The 24,583-nt window shown below is 29.5% G+C and overlaps 1 protein-coding gene across 1 annotated transcript; it reads left to right on the top strand.

Moving 5' to 3' along the window:
• Window positions 1-746: 746 nt before the first annotated feature.
• LOC145830182 (ADAMTS-like protein 3) lies at window positions 747-24,216 on the top strand. Its single transcript, XM_082938096.1, has 17 exons — window positions 747-883; window positions 9,419-9,520; window positions 9,961-10,055; window positions 10,464-10,509; window positions 11,346-11,606; window positions 13,506-13,626; window positions 14,842-14,904; window positions 15,216-15,361; window positions 16,487-16,661; window positions 18,125-18,284; window positions 18,507-18,554; window positions 18,692-18,902; window positions 19,172-19,304; window positions 19,773-19,866; window positions 20,180-20,336; window positions 21,450-21,618; window positions 24,080-24,216. The coding sequence occupies exons 1-16, from the start codon at window positions 818-820 to the stop codon at window positions 21,519-21,521; spliced, it is 1,950 nt and encodes a 649-aa protein (XP_082794222.1). The 5' UTR covers window positions 747-817; the 3' UTR covers window positions 21,522-21,618; window positions 24,080-24,216.
• The last annotated feature ends 367 nt before the right edge of the window (window positions 24,217-24,583 follow it).

Below are 24,583 nucleotides of genomic sequence, written 5' to 3'. Positions count from 1 at the left end.
CCAGCAATGTATGACAACCTGCAGGCTATTAGTTTTAATAGGATCTGTTAACATGTGTGTGCTGTTTAAGAGTCATTGCTTGAAGTGATGATTGAAGTGTTTTTTAAATAGAACACTTTAGTTGTTTATGCAGAGCTTTGTTTTATTAGATTTTGTTTACAGTAGTTCTTAAACAGTTTACTTAAAGATCACATTTTGAATTGCTGCTAAAAGTTTTAGAGCTCAGTTGATAAAGTTTGTTTGTTTTTAAAAGCAATAAAAGTTATTGTAGACTTACTTTATGAGTTTATTTACTTACTTTTTCTTTTTAAGCTTTTGTAAATTTAACAATGTTTTTTAATAAATTTATTGCTTTACATTATTTAAATGCTAAATAAAAATAGGGTTAAATAAATACGATTTGTGATAACGGTTATGTTTTTCAAGAAATATTTCGTCACAAACTGGTTTTTGTCATTCAAGTTGCAAACATAATTTAAAGGTTTACAATGTAATAAAAACAAATTAAAATATCAATTTTATGTTTTATGACCGCAACACGGGTCACCGCAGTGTTTTTTATTGGACAATAAAATATTTTATATCATTGTTATAAATTGCCTTCGCGTCCCAAATAGCCCGTCATGAAGGCACGCGAATTAACAGATTAATCGCTTTATTATCAACTTTTCAGACGCCGTGTAGTCATTTAAACTTTTGAAATAAAAGAGATTAACAGCTATCAAACTGGAAACTAAGATATTTTGCTGAGAATAGAGTTGTGCAGTGGAAAACAACAAAGAGACGAAAACACCAAGAGTTGAGTTGATAAATTGGAATGACTCGGGTTGCGAGTATTTACACGAAAACACATCACTGCTGCTATTGCCTCCTCTTGCTGTTGGTAAGTGCTTCATTACTAATTCACGTGGAACTTTTCCCAAGTTTTATAACATTAAGTAGCAGCGAATAGTTGAGAGTTAGTGTGCAAGTTTCAGTACAATACGGTTGAAAGAAAGCACAAATGTTTCTTGTTGCTTTTTTACTGAGAATTAACACCAAACAAAGGCTGCTCATTCGATGCAAAACAAAGCACCGCAGACTTTGTTCAGCGCTTTTTACGGCAACCAAATTTTTTACGCCAATGTGGAATGACTTATCAAACTTTTTCTGCGTCTATTTTTACCCTTTTGTATCGATTACTTTTGGTAAATATTTACATTAGAATTGATTACGCACGTATGCCATAATGTTAAAACTGAACTTGAACTTTATTGCTGTGTGTGTTTTTGTGTTTTTTAGACATGTGAGACAAAACTTTCAACTTAAATATGTTTAGGTTATAAATTTCTTTAAAGTGCTTTAAAAAATTCACAAAACGTTTTTTTTTTAATAATTTTTAACTACAAGTTTTTTACTTTAAATTCCTAACTATGCTTATCAGGAAAAAAATTAAAAATTCGGCTTAAGAATATCTGAAATAAAAGGTCAGTGAAAGTCCATTTGAGATCTGTAGCGCTAGATTAATAACGTAAACGAGGCCAAGTCCACCAATTTTCGCTAATAAAAGTCACACCTAGCACACAAATGTATATACAGCGGCATAACATGAGGCGAGCAAATAGCTTCAAGTTCAACATTAATCGATTATCTTGGAAGCATTCTTTCGGGCAGGCATCGTTTACACACATTCTAAAGAGAAAGCGAAAGGTTTTCTCTGCTGCTGAAAGTTTTATCGGCGTCGCTTTTGCACGTTTGAACGTTTTACTTTGTATGAGGTGGCCACCGCTGCTGTGAGGTGTTTGTTTAATACTCGACAGCTTTTATCTTGTTTTGAGCTCGAGCGCGATCTGGGTTTAGTAAGTTTTCTGATGGTTATCCTCGTATCACAACGGTAATCTGCTGCAAACAGTAGCACTTTTGTGTTTATGTAGCAAGCGAACTATGCTTTTCTATCAGAGCGCGGCCCTCGGTAAATTATTCGGCGTCGCCTTGCACCCTGGCTGACCCCTGGTCCTCAAAACACTGTTGCTTTGTATCTGACGTCCGCTTGCGTCGTCTTGATAGTTTCTCAACACACTCGCCATCCAACACAATTATCTCGTATTCAAACGTCAGTCACAGGCACCGGCTACTCGGTGAAATAGCAGAACAAAGAGTCCACTATATTGTTACTTGACAGGCAGCTCTGCCTGCTTGTTATTGGTTGCGCAGCTGAGCCTTTTTCATGTGGCCTGTCTGGCTTGTTTCTAATTTCATACAGTTGTAGAGATAACTCTGCCTAGTAGCTAGTTTTATTATTTGGAATCACTTTGCATTGCCAACACTTTTCTGAGAACTTTTCTTTTCAGTTGAGTAAGGAATGTGTTAAAAATGTGTCTATTAAAGCTTTTTGAATTGTTTCTTTATATATTTTGTAAGAGCTTAACTTAAACTATGTTATAGTTTTTGTTAACCTTAACTTGATAAAACATAAACAGCTTAATTAACTTTTATCCTTGGCAAAAAAAAACTTAACACTTGTTGTCCATTAGGAAGTTTATCTAGAATATTTTTAATAATTTAAGAGTATACTTTATTAAACGAGAAAAAAGTGCTCAAAATTTTGGTCCAAGGACTTGGTGTACGAAAAAAAAACTTTCGGTTATCGATAAAAGATAAAAGAATAAGCAGCTGCTTTATGTATACATATCTTAAAGTGTGTATGATTTTTTTTAATGAGTAATTTTAATAACCACTAAAATTACTTGAGAGTGACCAAAGTCATTTTAATCACTCTGTTTAGCTGTAAAGAATATTGTAGAAGCTTAGCCTAAAGTTAAATTAAGGTTTGTTTTTTACACACATCACTATAAACATTTCTTCACAATAAAAACTATATATAATGACAATATGCTTAAAAGCTAATGCAAGTAAAACTGTTTTGATTGATTTGAGCGAAGAAGCTCAGTATAAAAACTGTCTTAACCTGTCTCTTGCTTTATTGAAGCGACTGTTGTCTTTTACCAGTAATTTAATCTCTGAGATCTGCATGTCTAAAACTTTTCCCGACCTCAGTCGTAAACATCACTTTTGTCGTTTATCTCCTCTGCTTTTGTTTTAATAGGGGCTTGAGCGGGTTAAAGATTACGGCGAAATTACATCACAATCCATTCAAATCGCATAACAAATTGCTTTCTAAAGTCTCTCAGACGTCAGCAAATCCCCTGGTTGCTTGGTAACCAAGCGCTTTGCCCTTTACTCGAAATCATGTGGAACAGTGTCAAATTGCACCCGCCGGTCAGCTTCTCAGAACGCTGAGAGGTTTAAGAATTAAATTTTTGTGCAAACATTATGACGCAACAATCGCTAAGTGAGAAGGTGCATGTTAAGCCGTTCAATGTTAACAATGGGCCGAAACAAGTGAGAGCGTTTCTCAATACATTCCGTTTGTTTTTGTAATTTTTTACTCTAGTTGAACTTCCACACTCAGGTTCAAGTAAGTTCCAAATCCGTAAAAACAGCGAATTTAACGGCGAATAATTAATGCTTCTAAACATAAAAATCAAACTATTCAACCTGAAAACTGTCTTCCGCGTGTTTAGTCTTATGTTCAACTTATTTGACTAAGCATGGTAATTTAATTAACGAATTCCAGCAACAGTCGGCACAAAAACGTGATCGGAGCAAAATAGGAAACGTTTTTGTTTTGTTTCAGCAAAACTCTTATTTGTTTGGTAAACGGCAAGCTGATAACGATTACTTTTTTTTAAACAATTTGCATGTTTGCGTTTTTTGTTGATGTGCGTACAGACAGCACAAATAAGATAAAAATAAAAGTAAATTGATAACAACGCTGCTTATTTTCCCTTCAACTTTTTGCTGAAGAATTTTAAAACGTGATAACTGCAAACATAAATCAATTAAAAGCGTTAAGCATGAACAATGTCGAAGTTTTTTTTCTTTGAAACGTAAACATCAAATCTTATTTAATGCCTTTGGTGGCTTTTGTGGCTGATAAAGTTTGGGTTAAGCTTTGGTTTTTTATTAAAAAAAAATCAGATTTAATATTATATAAACAACGTTTTTTCTAATCAGTAAATCATTTAGAACTAAGTTCTAACACATACACAGTATTTAATTAAAAAATGAAGCCTGAAAGTGGCATGTTTTGAAACAATTTTTATCAAAATCATATTAAAGTATGCACACATAATAACTTTATAAGCAGTTTGACCTTTATAATCTGCTGCTATAAAAATGTGTTATGAATTAAATTTATTTTACAGTTTAGTTTATTCAAGTTAAATTTGCTGCAAACATTTTGACGTCTTTCAAAAAACTTATAAAAATTAGCTAGCTACTCATTCACATTCTTTTTATTGTAGAAAATTCACTTATAAGTATTAATAATATTAGTATTTTTGATAAACATATAGGCTAGGAACAATTAAACAAAACAAGTTAATTTGTAAATTAAGAAAAAAAGCAAAGAACTTTTGCATACAAAACTTAAAGTAATTTAAAAACTTTAGGCTAATAAAAAATATTCATTTGATAAACAAAAGTATATTATAAGTATTTTTGAACATCTATACATAGACAAACTTATTTCAATAAAAGAACACATGAGATAAATAAGAAAAGTACATGAATAATTAAGAATCGTTTTAAAGGAAGGTTCGATTTCTGTAAGGACATTTCTCATACTTGCTAAGCTCTGTATAAACTTTAATATTAAAAAGTTACAGCTTTAAGAAACTTAAAACCAATAAAGCAATTAAAAGTTCAGTTAAACTGTTAAGAATAATTTTAGTAAGTTTTAATTAGACTCTTATGTCATAAATGTTGTAAAACAAGTTATTGGAATAAAAGTTAAACATTTTAGTGTTAGTTTTATTTTAAATTACAGCCAGGAAGTTTTAGTTTGTATTAAACTTTAAAACAAATTTTACAAATTTTTTTAAAATTTATACCTTTGTAATTGAACTTTGTAGAAATAATTAGAAAATAATTGTATTCCCCATATAAATGTTTTAAAATTCAAAACACACTTAAGTGCTATAAAATAATTTATAAAAAGATACCACAAAAATATTTGTTACTTTAATTCCAACTGGTTTCAGACATTTTAAATTATAGTGTTCAGTTACACAGTATACCCTTTTACCTCTCAGAAGCATTTCATAATAAATTTATCATTTAAATAAGACCTTTTTCAACTTTTTCGCATCTTCGTTGAAATCATATTACCATTACCTTATATAGATTTCGAGCAATTTTTGAATTTCTAACTAGTTTTTACAAGAAGCCAACTATGTGTTTGTGTTAACTATTTTGTAAACAAAGCATGCAAAAATATTATTTTATTCACAAACACCTAGCTGAAACAAAAGCTCGTGAACGCTTAAAAAAGTTTGTTACAAAGCTTCATTTCTTCGTGTGTTCACGACGAAAAACCGATCATGCCATATGTCTTTTGCTATATAAAAAAAGCACACACAGATAAAAATATTCAAAGTATTTGATTGTGTTGATTTTTATTGAGGCCGTAGTATCTCGCTCACAAAAGAGAAAATGCTAGGTTAAACTGATGTAAAGGAGCCCATTGTGCTCAGCTGACTTGTTTTGCAATTTGAACGTTAATACAGCGAAACACGTGCAAAATAAGAGCATCTTTCATTCATTGCTCAAAGTTCAAGCATATTGCGGGTTGAATGGCAAAAATAAACGTATAACACAAGAATTAAATATAAACAAACGTTTTTTACATGCAATTTTTTTTTCGCCGAGAAATGAAACCAAAAGTACAAATCGCTTTTGTCCCAACAACTTGTTTGCTTAAACAGGTACCAAGTAAATATTTAAATACGAATGAAACTGCACTAGTTACAAAAAAAAAAAAAAACAACAGCTGTTGAAAATTTAGCCTAGTAAAAAAAGCACAATGAAACAAAAAAACTTATTTATTTTTATCACCGCGCATTCATCCCACGCTTTTTGTTTACGGCGCGCGCTTTATAAGCAAAATTGATTTTTTTTCTGGTCAAACATCATTCACTCCGTGATACGCGACCTTCGAATGCTTCCGTTCGCGGCAAGTTCATGGCTCAAATTTCTAATTTTAGTTTAAAATTCAGCAGCGAGAGCAGCAGTGACCTGTCAAGGCACGCGCGCAATTTTAGTTGGTTTATTTTTACTTTTTTTTAAGGTACAATTTTATTCAGGATTTTTGCCGTGCTCCGGATTTCGCTTAATCCCGAGCTCATGCCTAGCATGTTGTTGGCTTTCTATTAATATTTTGATTTTTTTTCTAATTGATAAAATTAAAATTTTGTCCTTGTACTCAAGTCTTTTAAAAATAACTTACCGAAAGAATTTTTAGGGGCAAACAAGTTTAATTTGATACTAACTACTTTTTTTTGTGCACTCACATGAATTGTTTCTGAGTTTTGAAACAACTCAAAGCTATTACTGGACAATTAACCTCAATTAAACAAATATTTTTTTTTGGAAACACAGCAACTTCAAAGCCACCTAGGACGCCTGATGTTTACAAAACAGCGGTTTAGCAGCTAATTACGCTGAAATTTGCAGTGAAATCGTGTTGTTAGCACCGCGCAAGTCAGCCAAGCTTATCTGCTTGTCAGATCTTATTTACAATTACTTTCCTCAGTGATTAAATCAGCAAGCAACCTACGAGCTAACTTTTTCTCATCATCAAATATAAATTCAACCGCTTTAACTCTCTTGTGCTACTTTGCTACTTTATTTTTTGAACGGTATTTAATAGAAACGCCAGATTCAATTTTGATCTGTATTTTATTGCAACACTAGCATATTGTGAAGTAGCTCTCTGCGAAAGGGAAAGGCATGGCGTGATTAAACTTTTTAATTTATTTCTCATTTCAGTGGGTGGCACGGTTTGAAGTGCACTCGCTTCTGTGTTTCTTTCTAAAACTTTTCCTTTTTATCTCAGGGGCGTTACTCGCCTCTCGAAGAAGAATGAGATTAAGTCGCTTGACAGCTCCTTAAAAATTTTCACCACGACAGCTTTCAAAACTTTTTTTTTCGAGATTCTTTCAGGGTCGAATAATTTCTTTCTGCCCTAAAACGCTTCCCAGACGACCGCTTATTTTTTTAAGCAGAGGCAGACAAACTCAAATCAAAAAATTCTCAGAAGAAAAAAATTTTAAGTGCCTGGAAGGGAATTTCTAATGTAAACTGATGGCGTTTTTAGGGCTTAAACGCAAAATTTAAAAAATGAAAAGTGAGCTGTTTAAAAGGCACTCGAGTTGTGATAGAGAAGGATTGTGCGGTTGCAAGCGAATAAAAATAAAATACAATTCAAATAAACATTTGTCATTTCGCTGTAAACTTATGACTGTTCGTGTAACGCCTACGCTTGTCATATTGTATACCGGAAGAAAGTTTTGTTGAGCTTAAAGTAAAATTTACTTGTTTCTTGATTATTTTTGCTTAAGAAATATTTTTACAACGACTAATTCAGAATAAATTTCCGAGAAATAAAACTTGTTATTTTTTCATGGTCACTTACACTTAAATCTAATCTATTAATAACAATAAAAAATAAATTTAGTGCTTATTCGTATGTTTATTAGATTCTCAAATAAAAAACTAAATTTGAAAAAAAAATCATTTTTTTCATAGAAATCTGTTTTTAAATAAGCTTACACGTGAATAGTTGCTGCTATCTTACTTTTCTGTAGCGACCGAGCTAATCGAAAGTATTTGCTCTTCAAAAAAAACGCGCTCCTAACTACAGCAATTAATAACTGTGTGCAAGATAACATCGTCTGCTGTTTAGTGACTGAGCAAAATGACAAGATATTACATGACACTCGTTTTGTTATATATAGTGAAACAGCTTAAGTCTGAAAGACAATGGTGAAATTTTGACATGTCCCCATGCTTTGATGCGATAACACATATTATGTTATGTTTAAAAGTAGGTCTTTCAATAATCGGTAATTATCAGTAATAACTTGAATTGGTAAAATTTTTGTTTTAACTTCACGAAAATGATTCTTTTTCGATTAATTTAATGCTTTTAAGTTTAAAAATAACCACAGTTCAGAAAATTGAAAGTTAAAGTTTCGGTTTTCGATGTTTTCATACTTAAAAGCTTGAAAGTATCTTTAATTTACATCAGTTTTAAATGAGTAAATATGTTAAAATATCTTTGTGGTATCATAAGCCCATCTGTCAGTACATGTTAAATGATTGATAGATTGTTAACAGATACCTGATTTTATATGTCTGAATAATTAAAATTTTTCGTGCTCGTTTGCAGAAATTTAATGCTGCATTAATGGCACCCTAAGCAAAAAAATTATCAAACACATCAAGTTTTTGTAAACAAAATTAATTGGGTTCTAAGTTATGAACTGGCTCAGTAGATTGATGTACTTTATTGCATGGTGTAAATAAAACCATGATAAGTTCGCATGAAAACATTGCGTGATAAATTATAACAAGCAAGCATTAGTTTACATTGACACGCAAAATTAAAACCAGACAAGCCATTCACCTTCATAAACAATTAACAATCAGTAAACAAGATAATCCGCTAAATCAAGTTAAAGCGCGCAGATAAATATACAAATTTTAATTTCGTAATTCGCGCGTAATTTTTCTCGTTTATTTAAGGTAAACACTATGTCGCTAATCGCCCGACAAAAAACAAAACAAAGTCGGTTGCGCGGTCAACGTCGCCGTAAATAAAACTTCTCTTCGATACACAACAGTGACGTCACAAACAGCGGCTTTTGGCGGGCCTTTGTGACGTAACAACTTCTCACCACGTGCTTTTTGCTCGCCAACCATAGCAGCAGCAAGTTTGTGCGCGCAGTCACGCAAGTTTTTGTTTGTCTCAATCATTTTTGCCACTTGCTCCTTTTGTTCAGCAATTTGTTTTGATTTTGAGGAATTTGAAATTTATGAGATTATTTCGTGCCTTTGCAACTTTGTGTTTTGTTGTTTACATTGATTTTAAGTGTTTTATAACGTTTGAATGGCTTTAAAAGACCACTTTTCAAACGACAGGAAAATAAAAATTCCTTGTTTAAATATTTTTGCACATTTTTTAAACTAGAATTATAAAAAAGTCTAAAATAATAAAAACTACACTTAAAACCACAATTTAAAGTAATTAAAAAGTTATAATTGAGTTTCAAGAAGGTTTATGTAAAGCTAAGGTATTTTTGATAGCTTATAAGTGTCGGTTTTTTATAGAAATTAAAGTTATAAAACTGATCATAACTATTTAAAATATTTAAAAGCACATAAAATTAACTTCTTCGGCAGGTGTAACATGAGCTAGCTTAGCGGCGAAAACATTTTTATGAGATTTAAACGACTGGCAAGTTTTTACTAATCTATTCGAAACTGATCGCACTGAGCATGATACCCCTTGTATTTTATTTTTAAATTTTTGCAGATATTAGTCAAGGCAGATGTATTCGTGACGTCAGACGACGAGGATTATGACGTGACAGGGGGAAGCGGCGATGACGAAGCGTGGCACAGCGTAGTCAAACATGTAAGATTGAAAATTTTCAAAATTTTAAAAAGTATTGAGAGTTTAAAGATATCTAAAAACATGTTTTTGATTTCTTTAATTTATTTTTTCTCGTACAATTGGATCTTTACATGTCGATTTATCATTGTAAAGCATCAATTATTATGATTAATGAATTCCAATGTCAATTATCGGTTTGTTTTTGAGCTTTCACAAATTGTTTATCAACCTAATTGTAGTTTATCATTATCAAATTATTATTATAAAATATAGATTGGAATATTTCATTGTTTGTAAATTGCATTAACTATATTGCATGTATTTAGTTTATCATACAATATGGTTGATTATTACGTTTATAAAGTCATTAAAAGTTTGTTCAGATTTTTAAACAAATATACAAACTAAGCTTGTAGTAAAATATTTTAATATAAATTAGATATAAGTTTCAATATCAACAGGAGCGAAATCTTTGGTCAGAATGGTCAAATTGGTCAGATTGTACAAAAACCTGTGGTTTTGGAATTTCTAAATCTTCAAGATCTTGTTTGAATGGGTTAGAATTTTTTTTTTAATTCTTTTAGTTGCGGTTAACTATTTAACTTTTATAAAAACTTTTTTTTTAAACTAAAGAGTCAAAAATACAATAAACACAATAAAGTTCTAGTTCAATAGAAATGTTTGATCTTTAAAAACTGTTTGATCTAACAAAAAAGCAAATTCATCAAAAAATTTAAGTTTTTTTTTACGTTGTAATTTTTGTTCGAATTTCTGTTATACATATGTTTGTAACACTTTAAATTTTGCACCGCTTGTTAAAATCATAAAAGTATGTTACTCTGTGAAATAAAACTTAACATAGGTTAGCTTGTTGTGTTAAAAAAATTAGTTATGCTTAAATAAAGATTTTAAAAAGCTTATTTTTAGGTTTAGAAGTTATTTTAACCTATGGTTTTTTTTACAGAACATGCATTGGAAAAAATTATAGATACAAACTATGCTCGACTGAGGTACGTATTTTACCAACAAGTTACTAATATAAACTATTTGGTCATAACAAGGTCAGTTATATTGTTGTGAGTCATAAAAACCCGCAGACATGAGGAAAACATTCATAAGCGCAAAGCAAACACTTTCAAATGTGTTGAGACCCAATAAGGGCATTAAAGTATTTGCAAGTTTCTTGATAACTGCGGTGCTTGAAAACAGTAGCCGGGTTTAAGCAAAGTTTAAAGTTTCACAACGTTTTGTTTGTATAAGTCTTACCAAATTCTTGCACCAACAAAGTACATTATGCAGGCTTCCATTGATGTTATTACCATATTAGTTTTATGTTTAATGGTGCTAACCCTTCATCATTATAATGTAATTTTTACACTGCTACTCTTTAATTAGTCATGTTCGTAAGGTAATAACATAAACTGAGCAAAATTTTAGAATTAATTGTTATTTTTAGATTTTAGTTAAAAAGATGTAACTGAAGCATGAACTCTTTTGGTAGTAACTAATTGTAAATAATATTTTTTTAAATACAGTTAAAATCCATTGAAATAGTTAGAGGTTGTTGATATAACAACTTATCAGACATAATTTTTTTTTTTTAACTCACATAAACTACATGCAGACAAAAAAAGTTAACTTGCAGTCATTTTTTTCAAAAACTTAAACAAAACATATTTAAAAAGGAAGCTTTATTAACTTTATTTGTTGGATTGCTATAAAATATAATTTAAAGACGATCTTAGCTTCATTTTCTTTAGTTTCTTCATGTAGAACAAAAAATGAACTTCTAGATATTTTTTATTAAAAACATGAGCAAATTTCATTATTAAAATATAAATTGCAGGACTGCCCGCAGTTCTCTGTAAGCTTCAGACAACGCCAGTGCGAAAGTTTCAACTCGGCAACTCAAAAGTGGACGCTTCCCGTGCTGACCGCCTCCGACCTCATCGACCACAGGCTGCAGAAGGACCTCAACTCCCACTGCTCCCTCCACTGCAGGTCGAGCGTGACGGGTAAGGTTGCCATGGTAACTGACAAGGTAGTTGACGGAACCCGTTGCCAGGCGCAAAAGAGTTTCGGGGTTTGCATCGAAGGAAAATGCGAAGTGAGTGAATAAAAAATTTTAATACATCAGGATAGGCTTTAATATTTTCTCTTTATAAAAATATTTTAATAAAGTTTCAAAAACGCTTTTCATCACAACATTAAACAACGTATAAAAATCATGTTTTAAACAATTGTGTAGTTTGTTTTTTGCTTGAATTTGAAACAGTAAAAGGATAAACGAGTTTCTTAATCAGCCTCATGACAGACACCAACATATTTCCATCTAAATTTTCAATTTTCTAGATTAAACGGAGTACAAAGTTCACATTTTCTCCTTTGGCATTTAGTGCTTTATCAATTATGAAAACAGTTTGTTATAAAACGCTGAAACTTCCTTGCGCACTTGAAACAAAAAGTTCGTCTTTTTATATCAAGTAGGGTTGGTGTGAGAAATATTTGAGGATTTTATTTCAAAACACAAAGCCGCAACTCTCTTGATTAAAATACCGTTTGGATTTTCGTAATTCGGCAAGAAAATTCCATCAGTGTAATTATGCTACTGTGTGCTTATTGCTTAAAATAAAATTGACAACTGTAATCTCCATTGTTTGGGTTTTCTTTTTCGGTTGTTTTAAAGAGAAAAAAACTTGTGGTTGCGAATAATAAGCAATAATACTGCGTTCATAAAGAGATTGCGTATATTTTGGTTAGCGAAAACTATAAACATAATAAATCGCTTCATTCACGTGATTATTGTTCCCATCATTAACTTTTTTGTCACATAAGTTATTCAACCTTATATGTAAAATATAATAATAACAATAACAAGTAAAAAATAATAACGCATTACTTTATCATTATGTTTATAAAACTATCCGAAAAGAGTTGGAGTAATTTACAGTTTTATACAAATGACGAAAAGTAAAGCTCGTTTCTCATCAAAAACTAAAAAACAACAAAAAGGAAAAACTGTAATTGAAACAAGAATTTCTTGGCTCATTTGCTAAACCGTTTGTTTAACATAATAGTGAGAATAATCATGTTATTTTGCAATTTACATGTCTATGTGGTCTGCATATGTGATTTGTTAATGTAAATGTTTGTTTTATTAAGTCGTGAACTGAAGTTCTTTTAGCGGAAATTCAGAAACAATTGTATTGAGTTGAGAATTTTTTAGCTTTAACACGGTTTAAAACGTGTTACAGAGGTCGAAATTAAATTATTCGGAATAAGCCATAGCCAAGTTGGGAACACTAATGAAATATTTCTACTAGTTTGTGTGTTTATCATACATACCATTGTCATGTCTTTTCGTTTTGTAATCACAAGACGCGATTACTCTTGTGTTTAACTTCAGTAGTAGCTGAAAACATTGCGAAAAAATACAGTGAGAAAAAAACACAGTTTTGAAAGAAGCTGTTTCTGAGTAATTCTAGCTAAACAATACCGAATGCTGTTCAAACAATAGTATTTTCGCAGATTGTTGAAATATAGCATAACCGGATATTTTGTTTGTGTGTTCTACTTTGTTTGCTGAAAACTTTCCTGTTGTAGTCATCTTGAGTCACACAGAAACTTGATAGCCATAAACAAATGTTCTGAGCATTTCTGTTTTGATTGTTTTTTACTTAAACAAAATAATTCTTTTAGCAAAGTTTTCACCGATAAAAAAATGTTCTACTTTTTCTTTGGTTGCTTTTTTTCAAAAAAATCATGTATACTAAAAATTTTACAGTTTTATTTAAAATTTGCAAAAAATAAAAGTAGGACTACTGTAGGACGGATTTTATTAATTTCTGTTATAAAAAACTGGTTTAAAACATGAAACATAAAAATGTTTGCTTTATTAAATTTTAAAATAAGTTTCAATTTTTTTTTTCACAAAACAACACAGCAAGCTGTTTATAGCGCACCTAAAACTGTTTTTAAACTCAAACAAAATATTTCTACTCCACAGCGGGCGGGATGCGACGGAGTTTTGTACGGAGAAGAAGTTTATGACGAATGCGGAGTTTGCGGAGGAGACGGAAGTTCATGCAGATTGATCAGCGGTATTGTGACGTCATCAAGTGATAGCGGTTTGGAATATTATGAATATAATACGCTTGGTTTTAAATATATTGGCTGTGAAAAAAGTGTGTTCAAAAGTCTTTCAAAAAAAAAGTTAAAATTTTACTTATCAGCATTGAGAAAAAAAAAATTATCATTAGTAATAAACATATTTTTAAATCCAAAAAAATATTTTCAAACATTGAACAAGATACTTTCTGCATGTATTTTATCAGCTTTGATTAGGAAAAATAAAATTTTTAATATTATAAAGAGCGATATATTTCTAAAAAAAAAACTTATCTAGGTTGCATATGCAAACGAGTTACTGTCAATATCTTAAAAAAGTTGAAAATTATAAGAGAAAATAAAATAAAAAAAACCACTTATTGCTAAAAAATTGAGGCAGTAATGCAAAGTTAATATGTTTACAATTGTATGAAGAGAATAAACCTGATGATTTATAATATTCTACGAAGTGCATACTTAGAAAATACTTAAATTGAGTTTTAAATCAGTTTACAAGGCTATTAAACTGTATTCAACTCCTTAATCATCATAATTTACACTTTTTTATATTACTTGTAATATTCTAACTATTTTAATACCTACTCGTTTTAGTTCGAAGTAATTCGATATTTTATCTGTGCTGACTTAATATCTGTAATAAATCATCCACATGTTAAATTGTTGACCTTACTAAAATTGACATTTACAAAAATATTTTAATCTAAAAATTGATCATTTGATGAATTTACACATACAATTTTGCTGCCGTAAACTTATAAATACTTAAAATTCTATTTCTCACGTATTAAAAAAAATAAAATTAAGAAAATGCTTCATTAAATTATAACTGATAAATATAGTTAACAAATAAATAAAATAATTTTATAATTTTATAATTCACCGCCTTTTACTCGTATGTAAAAGTTTAAACAGGTTTGTCAAAAACAGTTATAACTTATTAAAATTGAAATTTTATATATTTGAAAAAATCTACCATAAGTACTAAGTGTTACATAATTTAATATATTTTTTTAGTATATAAAATGAAAATGAATATAATGAAAATTAATATACATTAATTGTAATAGTTTACAATTTTTTGTTAGTAGTTCCGATGCTACTTTTTCTCAGAATCTATCATATTATTAAAAATAGTTTGAAAAAGTAAAAACATATAACACAACAGTAATTTTTTGTTAAAATTTCAAAATTTTATCTTAATTGTTGATTTTCAGAAACAATCACAGAGATCCCAGCATCAAGCACAAACATTATAGTTTCTGGGGATGTTAGCTTCGGTAAATTAGTTTAATATTTTAACGTATTATACTGATAGCATTTGATATTTTACTTAAGATTATTGTCGTTATGTACATTACAATAAACTTTTTTATCGCTCATTTACATAACATATACACTTCATATCGTTTTAATTTTTAAACAGCTGTTTGTTCATGTTTTTTTTTAAATACCCTTTAGATGTAATAAAAATTTAAATTCAATACATAACTGTTATTAAAAAAAAAAACGGTCAGTAGAAATGCAATTTTCTTAATTTTACAAATACACAACAACTATGTTTCAGCTTACATAACAAACTGCATTGCAGATATAGTATCTGAGGAGAAAAACCTCAGCTTGATAGAAGTGAACGAAGAAGCAAAACAACCGCTAGCTGATGCCGAGGAGCTGTCAAATTTGGACGACTTTGTTTACTCTCTCGCAGGGCCGATAAAAGAAAACGCGAAAGTTGTAGTAAGTTTGCATGCTGTATTACTAGTGAAATCTATTCATGTGCTTTCACACTTTTTTATAGGGTTCCATATAATTTTATCATTTTAAATAAACAATAATTTCCTAAGTAATTCAAAGTATCACCTGAAATTTGTGATTCTTGTGTGAATTTTAAATCTTTATAAGCGTTAGTATTTATATGATAGTAAACAAAATAAAAGTTTTCTTATCAAAAACTATAAAGCGTATGCTTATGACCTTACAAAGAATACATGAAATATTTTTTAAAGTAAAAAGAAAACTTAGACTGTAAAACAACATAAAACTTGCTAGTTATTTTTAAAATTTTCAAAACATCTAAAGTTATAAACTTAAGAACCTCGAAAACTAATTAAAAAATTAAAACTTTCCATTTGTTAAATTTGAAATGACTAACTGGAAGTTATTTTTCTTTATTATAAATATGTTTATACATTATGAAATTCTTTAACTTTAAGCTAAACTAATTTAACTAAACTAAAATTTGCTTTTATTACGATATTTTAATTGACTTTAATATATTTTAAGGCATACAAAAAGTTAAAGTTAATGTAAAAAACTACTTTTATTTAGCAATATTTTATCCTAAATCAGCGTAGAAGTATCAAGTATAAAGAAAAATTTGAATTTGCATAACCTTTAAAACATAAATTGTTTTATGAAGTTTAACTGTCAATGATAGTTAAAAAACAAACAAACTAGGTAACTACCTTAATACTGTTAGTATAATGTGCTTGGTAATAGTTAACATAGTAAGTAAGTTTATAAGACTTGGCAGAAATAAACTTTTTAGAATTTTTTATAAATATAAAAAAACAGCTATTTAAACATAATTCATCGTCATACAAGTAAAAGTTATACTTTGGAAATTTTACAAAAAGTTATGTTTAACATTTTTTGGACATAAAAAAAATATTATATGGCAAGTTAAAAAAATTAAGTACACTAACATTTACAAACTACTAACAAAAAATATATAAATGTATACAACAAACAAAAATCTTGCAACGTAGCAAGTAGTTTCTGGTTCTTTAAATCTTTTAAAGTTTAGCAAAGTATCAAAGCAACTTAAAGCTGATTAAAGATAAAAACTTTGAAAACGTTTAGGTAAAACGACAGACGATGATGGTCAACAGAATGTGCCCGTTCATTCAGGGATGCAAGCATCCGCACGAGGGCGCCAGAACCATCAGATACAAATACTACAAACTGAAACCCGTCATCTGGTCGCTGCCCGTTGCTACTGGCAACCACGCTCCATGTTCGGCCACTTGCGGCGATGGTGAGTCACACTTTTTATATTAAATAGTAATTAGTATTTGTAACCGTGGTGCAGTTTACTGATTGTTTTTATAATTTAGTTATTGTGGTTGTGTTTGTTTATTATGTTTTCTGGATTCTCAACAGAAGCTTTTTTATTTGATTATACAATTTTTTGATATACAAACAAGTCTTTTTTTTTAATATTCATTTGAAAACTGACTGTATTCATTTGAACCTTGAACAAAAAGCTTTGTAAAAAATAATAATAATAAATTCGTTTATATATACTATAGTTTAAAAGTAATTTAACTTAGCATTAAACTACTTTTAGATATTTTACACAAACAAAGACAAAAAAAATAAAAAGTGTATACTAAAAAAAATAATTTTTTGAAGCGGTTTTTTTAAGTAATCTACATTGCATATAATTAGAAGATTATAATATGTACTTTTATTAATTAAAACTTTGTTTAATTACTTAACTAAGTTTCAAAGTGAAAAACTCTAGTATTTTTTGATTTTTCTATGTAACATTAATCATTCTGTGCAACTATGAATTACATAAAGTATATCTTTACCTGCCTGAAAAAAATAATACATTATAAAAGTTATGCAATCTTTAAAAATAAAATATACGTATCGTGTCCAAAAATCATCAAGTTTTAGTAATAAATATTAAGAATTAAAATAAAAGTTGCCAATAACAAACTTATCATAGTCTAATGTTAAAATTCATTGCCAAGCTTAAACTAAACAAAAATTATTTGGAAAATACAATTTAAAATTATTCTAATTTTGTTCTGTAAAACTATTAAAAGCGTTATTCTAGTTTTAAAATTAATTTTTTAGTTTTTGTTTTTTTTTTAACTTAAAGAAGAGACAAAAGCTAAAAACCTTTAAACCTTAACTAGTTCAGTTAATTTCTGTCTTCGGTAATTTCTGTTCTTTAAATTGTTCAATTTAAAGAATTATTTTTTCAAAATGTTGCAAATGATTAATGCAGTTTGTGAACCAAAGTAATATAAAATTATTGTAGTTTGAATTAAGTTTTTTAAAGATATCGTGCGTAAACTATAAAACCTATAAATGAACTACTTAGTTTAATTTATGCAGAATATATTTCATAAAAATGGATTAGTTGGATAATTAAATCACAACATATATTTTTGTATAAACGGTAATATTCGATAAAAATTTCAATTTACTTAATTTTTTCAACAATATTATGTAAACTTTTGCTATTGCATAAAAACAAAACCAATTAAAATAATTATTCAATATAAAAACAATACGTTAAAAATATCTTTTTTGTTGTTAATTTTTCCTCAGTTATTGCTTATAGTTAAAATTTAAGATTTTAAATCACTTTTTTTTAAACATCATTAGCAATTAGTAATAAAAAGCAAATATCTCTGAAACTATCTATTTAAAACAAAGAAGTTAAGTCAATATATACATTTTTACACTACTCCAATAATCAAGGCTACAAAGAAATTAGGCCAGTGTGCAAATCTTCGAACAGCTCAGAAGTTTTTCCAGATTTCAGATGTATTGAAGAGGGTTTGGGTGAGGTTAAAATTCGCCAGGTGAAATGTGTGTTACCCCTATGCAAGGAAGCGCGCCCCTCTATCAATGGCACCAGGTATGTTGTTTATGATAAAACTATAGTCAAAGCAAACGTCTTTATATATATATATATAAGTAAAAATATTTTGATTTAAATTAGTTTTTTGTATGAAAGTGCCTAAGGATAATTAAGTACAAAAGTTGGAACATTTTAGTATTATGTTGTTTAAATTTTTTTTAAAGTATAGATTTAAACATTTAAAAATCTAATTTAATTATTAATTTTTTATTACAACAGATTCTATAAGTACCCAGAACAACACTACGAATACTTGAGCATACACACGTGAGTTGTTTTTCACATTTATTTTACCGCTAGGGTGCGCTACAGAACTTTGAAATACAAAAACCGAGAAACTATATAATATTAAGTGTAATCATTTTATCTTTCCGCTTCGTGGTGCTAAAGACTCAATTTTGTAGCTGGAGGACGATCGAGAAGGGAGCTTGCAGCGTGAGTTGCGGGAACGGGACGCTGCAGAGGACGATCAGGTGCGTTGAGGAGAAGTACAACGGAGATGTGATCAGGATCCATGAGGACGAGTCGGAGTGCGGGAACTTTGTGAAGCCGGAAAGCATTGAAGCGTGCAACACGTTCGAGTGCCCGAAGTGGATCGTTGGAAACTGGTCCGATGTAAGTTGATCTTGTATTTTTTGCAACAAATAGTTTTAAGGATAACAAAGCTTGAAAAAATTTCCAAATAAAATATATTGAAAAAAGTTATCAGCTTAATATTATTTTCAATACTATTGAAGAAAAAGACACTTTTATTAAAAAACATATTTATTGGGTACTTCAATTGTATTCAATAAGATGGTCTTGAATAACCACAAAACTTTTTGTAATTACTCTATAGACACAGATCCAGCTTTATTATCTAATATGTTTAACTAAATGAACAGTGTAGTGTTAGTTGCGGTAGTGGATTCCGAAACAGGTACATCATATGCGACAACAGAGCGACTCCTACAATAATTTGTGACACAAGACGACAACCCAACATTGTAATGGAGTGCAACAAAGTCTGCAAGAAGAGTAAATAACTTCTAGAATTTCGTAAAATTATGCTTTTTGAAACATGTTTACAGACTCGATGAGTCATAAAACTTTATCATAATTTCGATTTGTCTATCATTTCAATTAATATAATATTTTGAAAATAATAAATATTATGTTTTCAATATAAATTCTGGTAGTTAAATATACACTTAAAATATATAAACGTTACTTTAAGTATAAAAAACTCTAGGCATTCAATTAGCTGTAAGTAACAAAGCTTAATAGTTAACTTTGTTTATATGACGTAATATTGCGGATGTAAAGTTTACTTAATTGAGTGGAAAATGTGATAAATACGGTTTTTAGCTTTCTTTCAGTGATACCTTATTATGGTTATTGTAAAAAGCTAAGTTGTTGTTAGTTTTTGAGACAACTAAAAAGTATATTTGAAACTGACATGATTAATCTTTTCTACTACAGCAAATACAATAATTTTTTTTCCAGGTAAGAACGGCAGGAAAATACAACAGAAAACAAAATCAAAGAAAAGAAAACAAAAAAAACCGTCAACTGTTGTGAAGTTCACTCCAGTTGCCAAGTAAGTTTTAAAGTTACTTTAGTTTTACTAAGTAGATAAATCTTTGAATATATTTTGAAATAAAATGATTGAAGTTATTTTTAAATAGACTATTTTATTGTTCAAAAGTAAAACTAATTAACTCGTAAGACTCATTATAAACTGTGTTTTATTAAAGATATTTTTTTTTTAATAGAAACAAATTCTATCAAAATTTCTTAACTTAAGTCTGTTCTAGAGACGAAAAACCTCAGCACTTTTGCTGATGCCAAACCATAACTTTGTTACTAAACACTTTACACAATTATACTAGCAAACAGCTTTATCAAAACAGATGGAAGGCGAGGAAGTGGAGCGCATGTTCGAAATCTTGCGGGATGGGAGGATTCAGAACGAGGAGGGTGGAATGCGTGGAGGAGGGGATCACTAAAGAGGAGGAATTGTACAAGAGCGAACCAAGGTGCAGGGGACCGGCTCCCGTTCACACCGAGGTTTGCGTTTGATTAGAAAAGAATTGAGTAGGTTAAGTTTTTGTGATTGCTTATGATATTGAAAATCTAGTGGCGACTTTAAAAGAAAATATTGAAAACTAAAGTATCAGGGATGAGAATGCGGTAAATAGTTTTTAAGAAAAAAGGTACTGTTAGTAAAAGTAGTGTATTCACAAGAATATAATTAACAATTAGTTCAAATCATTACTGTTAGTTTTTCTTATTTTATATATTTGAGCCAGTTTTTTTTTTTTCTCGAATTATGATTATTTTGATTTACAACTTGTTTTAGTATTTGTTTTAAAACTCTATAGATTTAAAATTTTAATTTTGTTTTGTTACGTTTTATTTTGCTAATTTAAAAGTATTTTCTTTTTAGTTATCGTTTTTCATTTTTAAACTTAATAAGTTGTTACAATATTAAATATACACAATTTAAAAAGATAGCATGTAAACTAAAGTTTAGGATTTAAAGAAAAATTTAAATCTAAAAAGCACTGAGTATTTTGTTTATTTTATCGAGTAATATATCAGATAAACTCATAAACTTACCTTTGCAAACACTAGAAATTCTTTTTAAAGATTTTAATCTTGTTTGGCAACAAAGTGATAACAAAAAAATTTTTGCAACAAAATTTTCCCATTATTAAACGGCAGCACTAACTAGTTAAATTGAATTTTTAAAGCCATCCGAGTTTGACTTTGGATTATCTGTTGCGATAAGAGCCGATACCCCAAATGTTTATTTCGTGTTGTAGTTGGGTTGTGACCTCTTGATTAAACAAACGAAAGGAAATTTGTAATGTTTGCTTCGGAGATTGTCGGCTTTGTAGTTTGTGTAAGACCGGTTTTTAAACGAGAAGATTTTACAAACATCACAAAGCCGAAAAGGGACTTCGCTCAAACCTCTCAAATGTTTATTTTAAAGATGACTTTAATGCTAGCTAATGTCTAAATTTGACTGAATTACTGCTTTACTCGAAGCTTTACTTGAAAATTAGTTTTTTAGTGAAAATTTTTTTATTAATTGTTAAGTTTTTTTTTTGTTTTATATCTAAACAATCATTGAAATTTATTTACAAAAGAAAAGTTGTACAATGTTAATACTTGCAGAAATGCTTTTTGGGTTTGTGCCCCTTCGACACGTATCGGCGGGTGAACGAGGCGATGGGGTCGCCGATATAGGTTGTCAGGGTGATCGATAAGGAGGTGGTGGTTGTCAAGGAGGAGTTTGTGTGGAGATTTGTCAAGTGGACAAGCTGTAGCGTCACTTGTGGATTTGGTGAGAATAATAAAGTTCTTAAGTTTTAAATACACAGATTTACCAGTTTCAAATACTACTTATCTAAGTTTGTTCTAAAAATTTGCATATATTTAAAAAGGTAGTAAACATATGACTATTGTTGTTTTATTACTGTATTTTTTCATATTTTGTCTATGTATACTATCTACAACTTTAAAATTGTTATTGTATTCTGTGGTTGGTGTTTTGTAAAATGTAATGAGTAAAATATAAAAATGTTTTAGTATTGTTCGCGTGCAAGCTACGCGTGTTACTAGTTAAAATATTCATCAGTAATCGTCTGTAAGCTTTCACAGATTAAATATACTTTATTATTTTAAATTGACCTAAAACTTAAATCTTTCCTAATTCTTATTAAATGCGAAAAATTCTTATCGGCACCAAATAATTTTTTTTAAATATTTCTTTCTGTGTTTTTTATAAAAAACAATAACAACTGTTAATTTATAACAAACAAAAAGAAAACAAGAAGTAAAAGTATGACAACATGTGTATATTTTTTATAAACACAAATAAAATAGGAATATTTTGAAAGAGTAGTCGACAATAAAAAACTTTATGTATTAATTGTCGAAAAAATGTTTAAGATTAATAATCCTAAGATAAGAATTAATTAATAAATTTTCTTTAAAATGTTTATATTGTAACAAAAAAAATATACAAGTAGGTATATTGTAAGTATATACACAGTATAGTAGTTGGTTACTTGTGTTTATCACAATTCAACTTCAAAAAGCGTAAATTAATTATACCTAAACAGTTCACACTTTTATTAATTATGATTGATAAGAAACTAATAAAATTGTATTCTAACAATCTCTCTTCAATATGTAAATGTGTAACACTGTTAACTTTTGTTTTTTATATTTTTTTTAGTTTAAAATAAAACAAGTGTTTAAACTACTTAAAATTAGCTTATGGTATGATGTTTACATTTTATAAATCTGTTTAGTAATTGAGATAACTAGGCAAAAAAAATTGTTTGATCTTGAGTTTATTTCAATCGTTAATCATCAAATTATGTATATAACAAAATTATAATTTAATAAAATCGATGCGTAGCATACAGCTTAGCTTGTTAATTTTTATCACTAATTAAAAAAGGATTTTGGAATATTTTACATTAATAGCTTAATTAGTCTCCATAAATTTACTTTTAAGATAAATTTTAAAAATAATTAAAAACGATGATAAATTAGTTATTTATTTTTATGGATGTAACATTTTTTTTCTACTTAGTAAATTTTTACGTGTTGAGATAACCTTAAACTAAGTTAGCTTTGTAGCATATTTTATTTACCTAGAAACTTTTCTTCAATACTTATTTGATCAGAAATCCGTGTATAACATTTTGCTACAAGTAAATACTTGTAATCTCTAAAACGTTTTACTACCAAAATTTAATTTATATGATATGGAAAAAAATTACTGTTTAAGTTGTTTTAACAGAAAAAAAGTAACGCATCTTTTAATAGTTTTAATTGCTAAAAATATTTCTATCCTAAACATACTATTTGTTATTCTATAAAAAGTATAATTTTTATTTAACCTTATGATAGACGTTAGTTTTAAATCTTTAATTTAAATATAAATATACTTTGCTATTACGTAAATTTAAATGCACAATGAAAACTACTATAAGACATTTAAATAATATTTTTATTTATAACGTAAAATAAAGTTTATTGCGCCATTTCGTGTAAAAAAAGGCAAAAAGCCAGAATTTTTTCTAACAGCCGACAAATTATACAATTAGCACTTTTTCTGCACGCCATTACCTTTTGTCTGTACCCAAGTTTGCGTGTCCAGATACCAAATTGTCCACTTTAACGTTTGCACTTTAGCTTAATTTCAGACGAACACTGCTCCAGCAATGTGAAATTAAAACCTTAGTTTAAGCGAGGGCTTAAAGCGGGCGAAAAGGGATTTGCAGGTATTCGAAAACGTTTGTCGTTCGGACAAATTGGCGTTGTTGGCGGCATGGAGCGAGGCAATTACGAGCGGATAATTCGAAATTTCGGCACAACTCGATACGCTGGCACCTGTTTGTTGTTGGGCCGGCACCTGCAAAAATACCTTTATCGTATCGGGTTGCAAACACATCGCGGCTTTGATCCGACTTTAAAAGGATGAAGCCCATAACCTGTTTTCAAGCCGTGAAAGTATGCTAGTAATGACGGTGAATTGACACTGTCAACACAGTTTTACTTCAACATTGAAAGTTTTATCAAAATTTACAGCATTATTAAAAGTTTTTGTTTGTAAACAATGAATTACGAAAGTTGTGTTTTTCTGCGAGCATTCATTGGACCGTAAAAAAAGTTTAGATATTATATATGCAAATATTAGAGTTTAAAATAGTGTTTAAATTACATCTAAGTAAAAACAGTTATAACAGTTTTATCAAAAAGAAAGTATTGTACTTATCATATTTCCACAGGAATGTCGGTGTCGATACCGTTCTGCTACGACAACCTCACAAATCGCCTGGCAGCAGACAGCAGATGCGACCGATCGAAACATCCCCTTCCGAAGCTGGCCACCTGCAAGAGGGACCCCTGTCCCCTTCTACTCAAGACTGAAAACGAAACCAGGTAACTTTTTTTAATTTGCTTTAGTCTATTTGGTTGCAGTTTTTCTATTTTGTGAATCAAAACTGCATGAGAAATGTAAGTAAGGTCTTCTACTTGAGCTTGTCAAAAAGAGAAAATAGGTAAAATATGACACAATTCCTTGTTGAAGTGTTCTGATGGGAACAAAAGAGCCGTGTAATTGGCCTGTTTTCAACGCGCACTGCTTAAGTAATAGTATTCAGGTATCATGTATCACTCTTAACTATACTAAAATTGAATTAGCCTTCATTACGATCAAACTAAGTCAAGTGAAACGCAATTGAATCGATAATAGACAAGGGAAAAGCAACACAAATATTTTTTAAAATGGT

Source organism: Thalia democratica, chromosome 2, assembly GCF_965202585.1.
Source record: "Thalia democratica chromosome 2, ktThaDemo2.hap1.1, whole genome shotgun sequence".
NCBI lineage: Eukaryota > Metazoa > Chordata > Thaliacea > Salpida > Salpidae > Thalia > Thalia democratica.
This window is presented reverse-complemented; position numbering and strand designations above follow the sequence as displayed.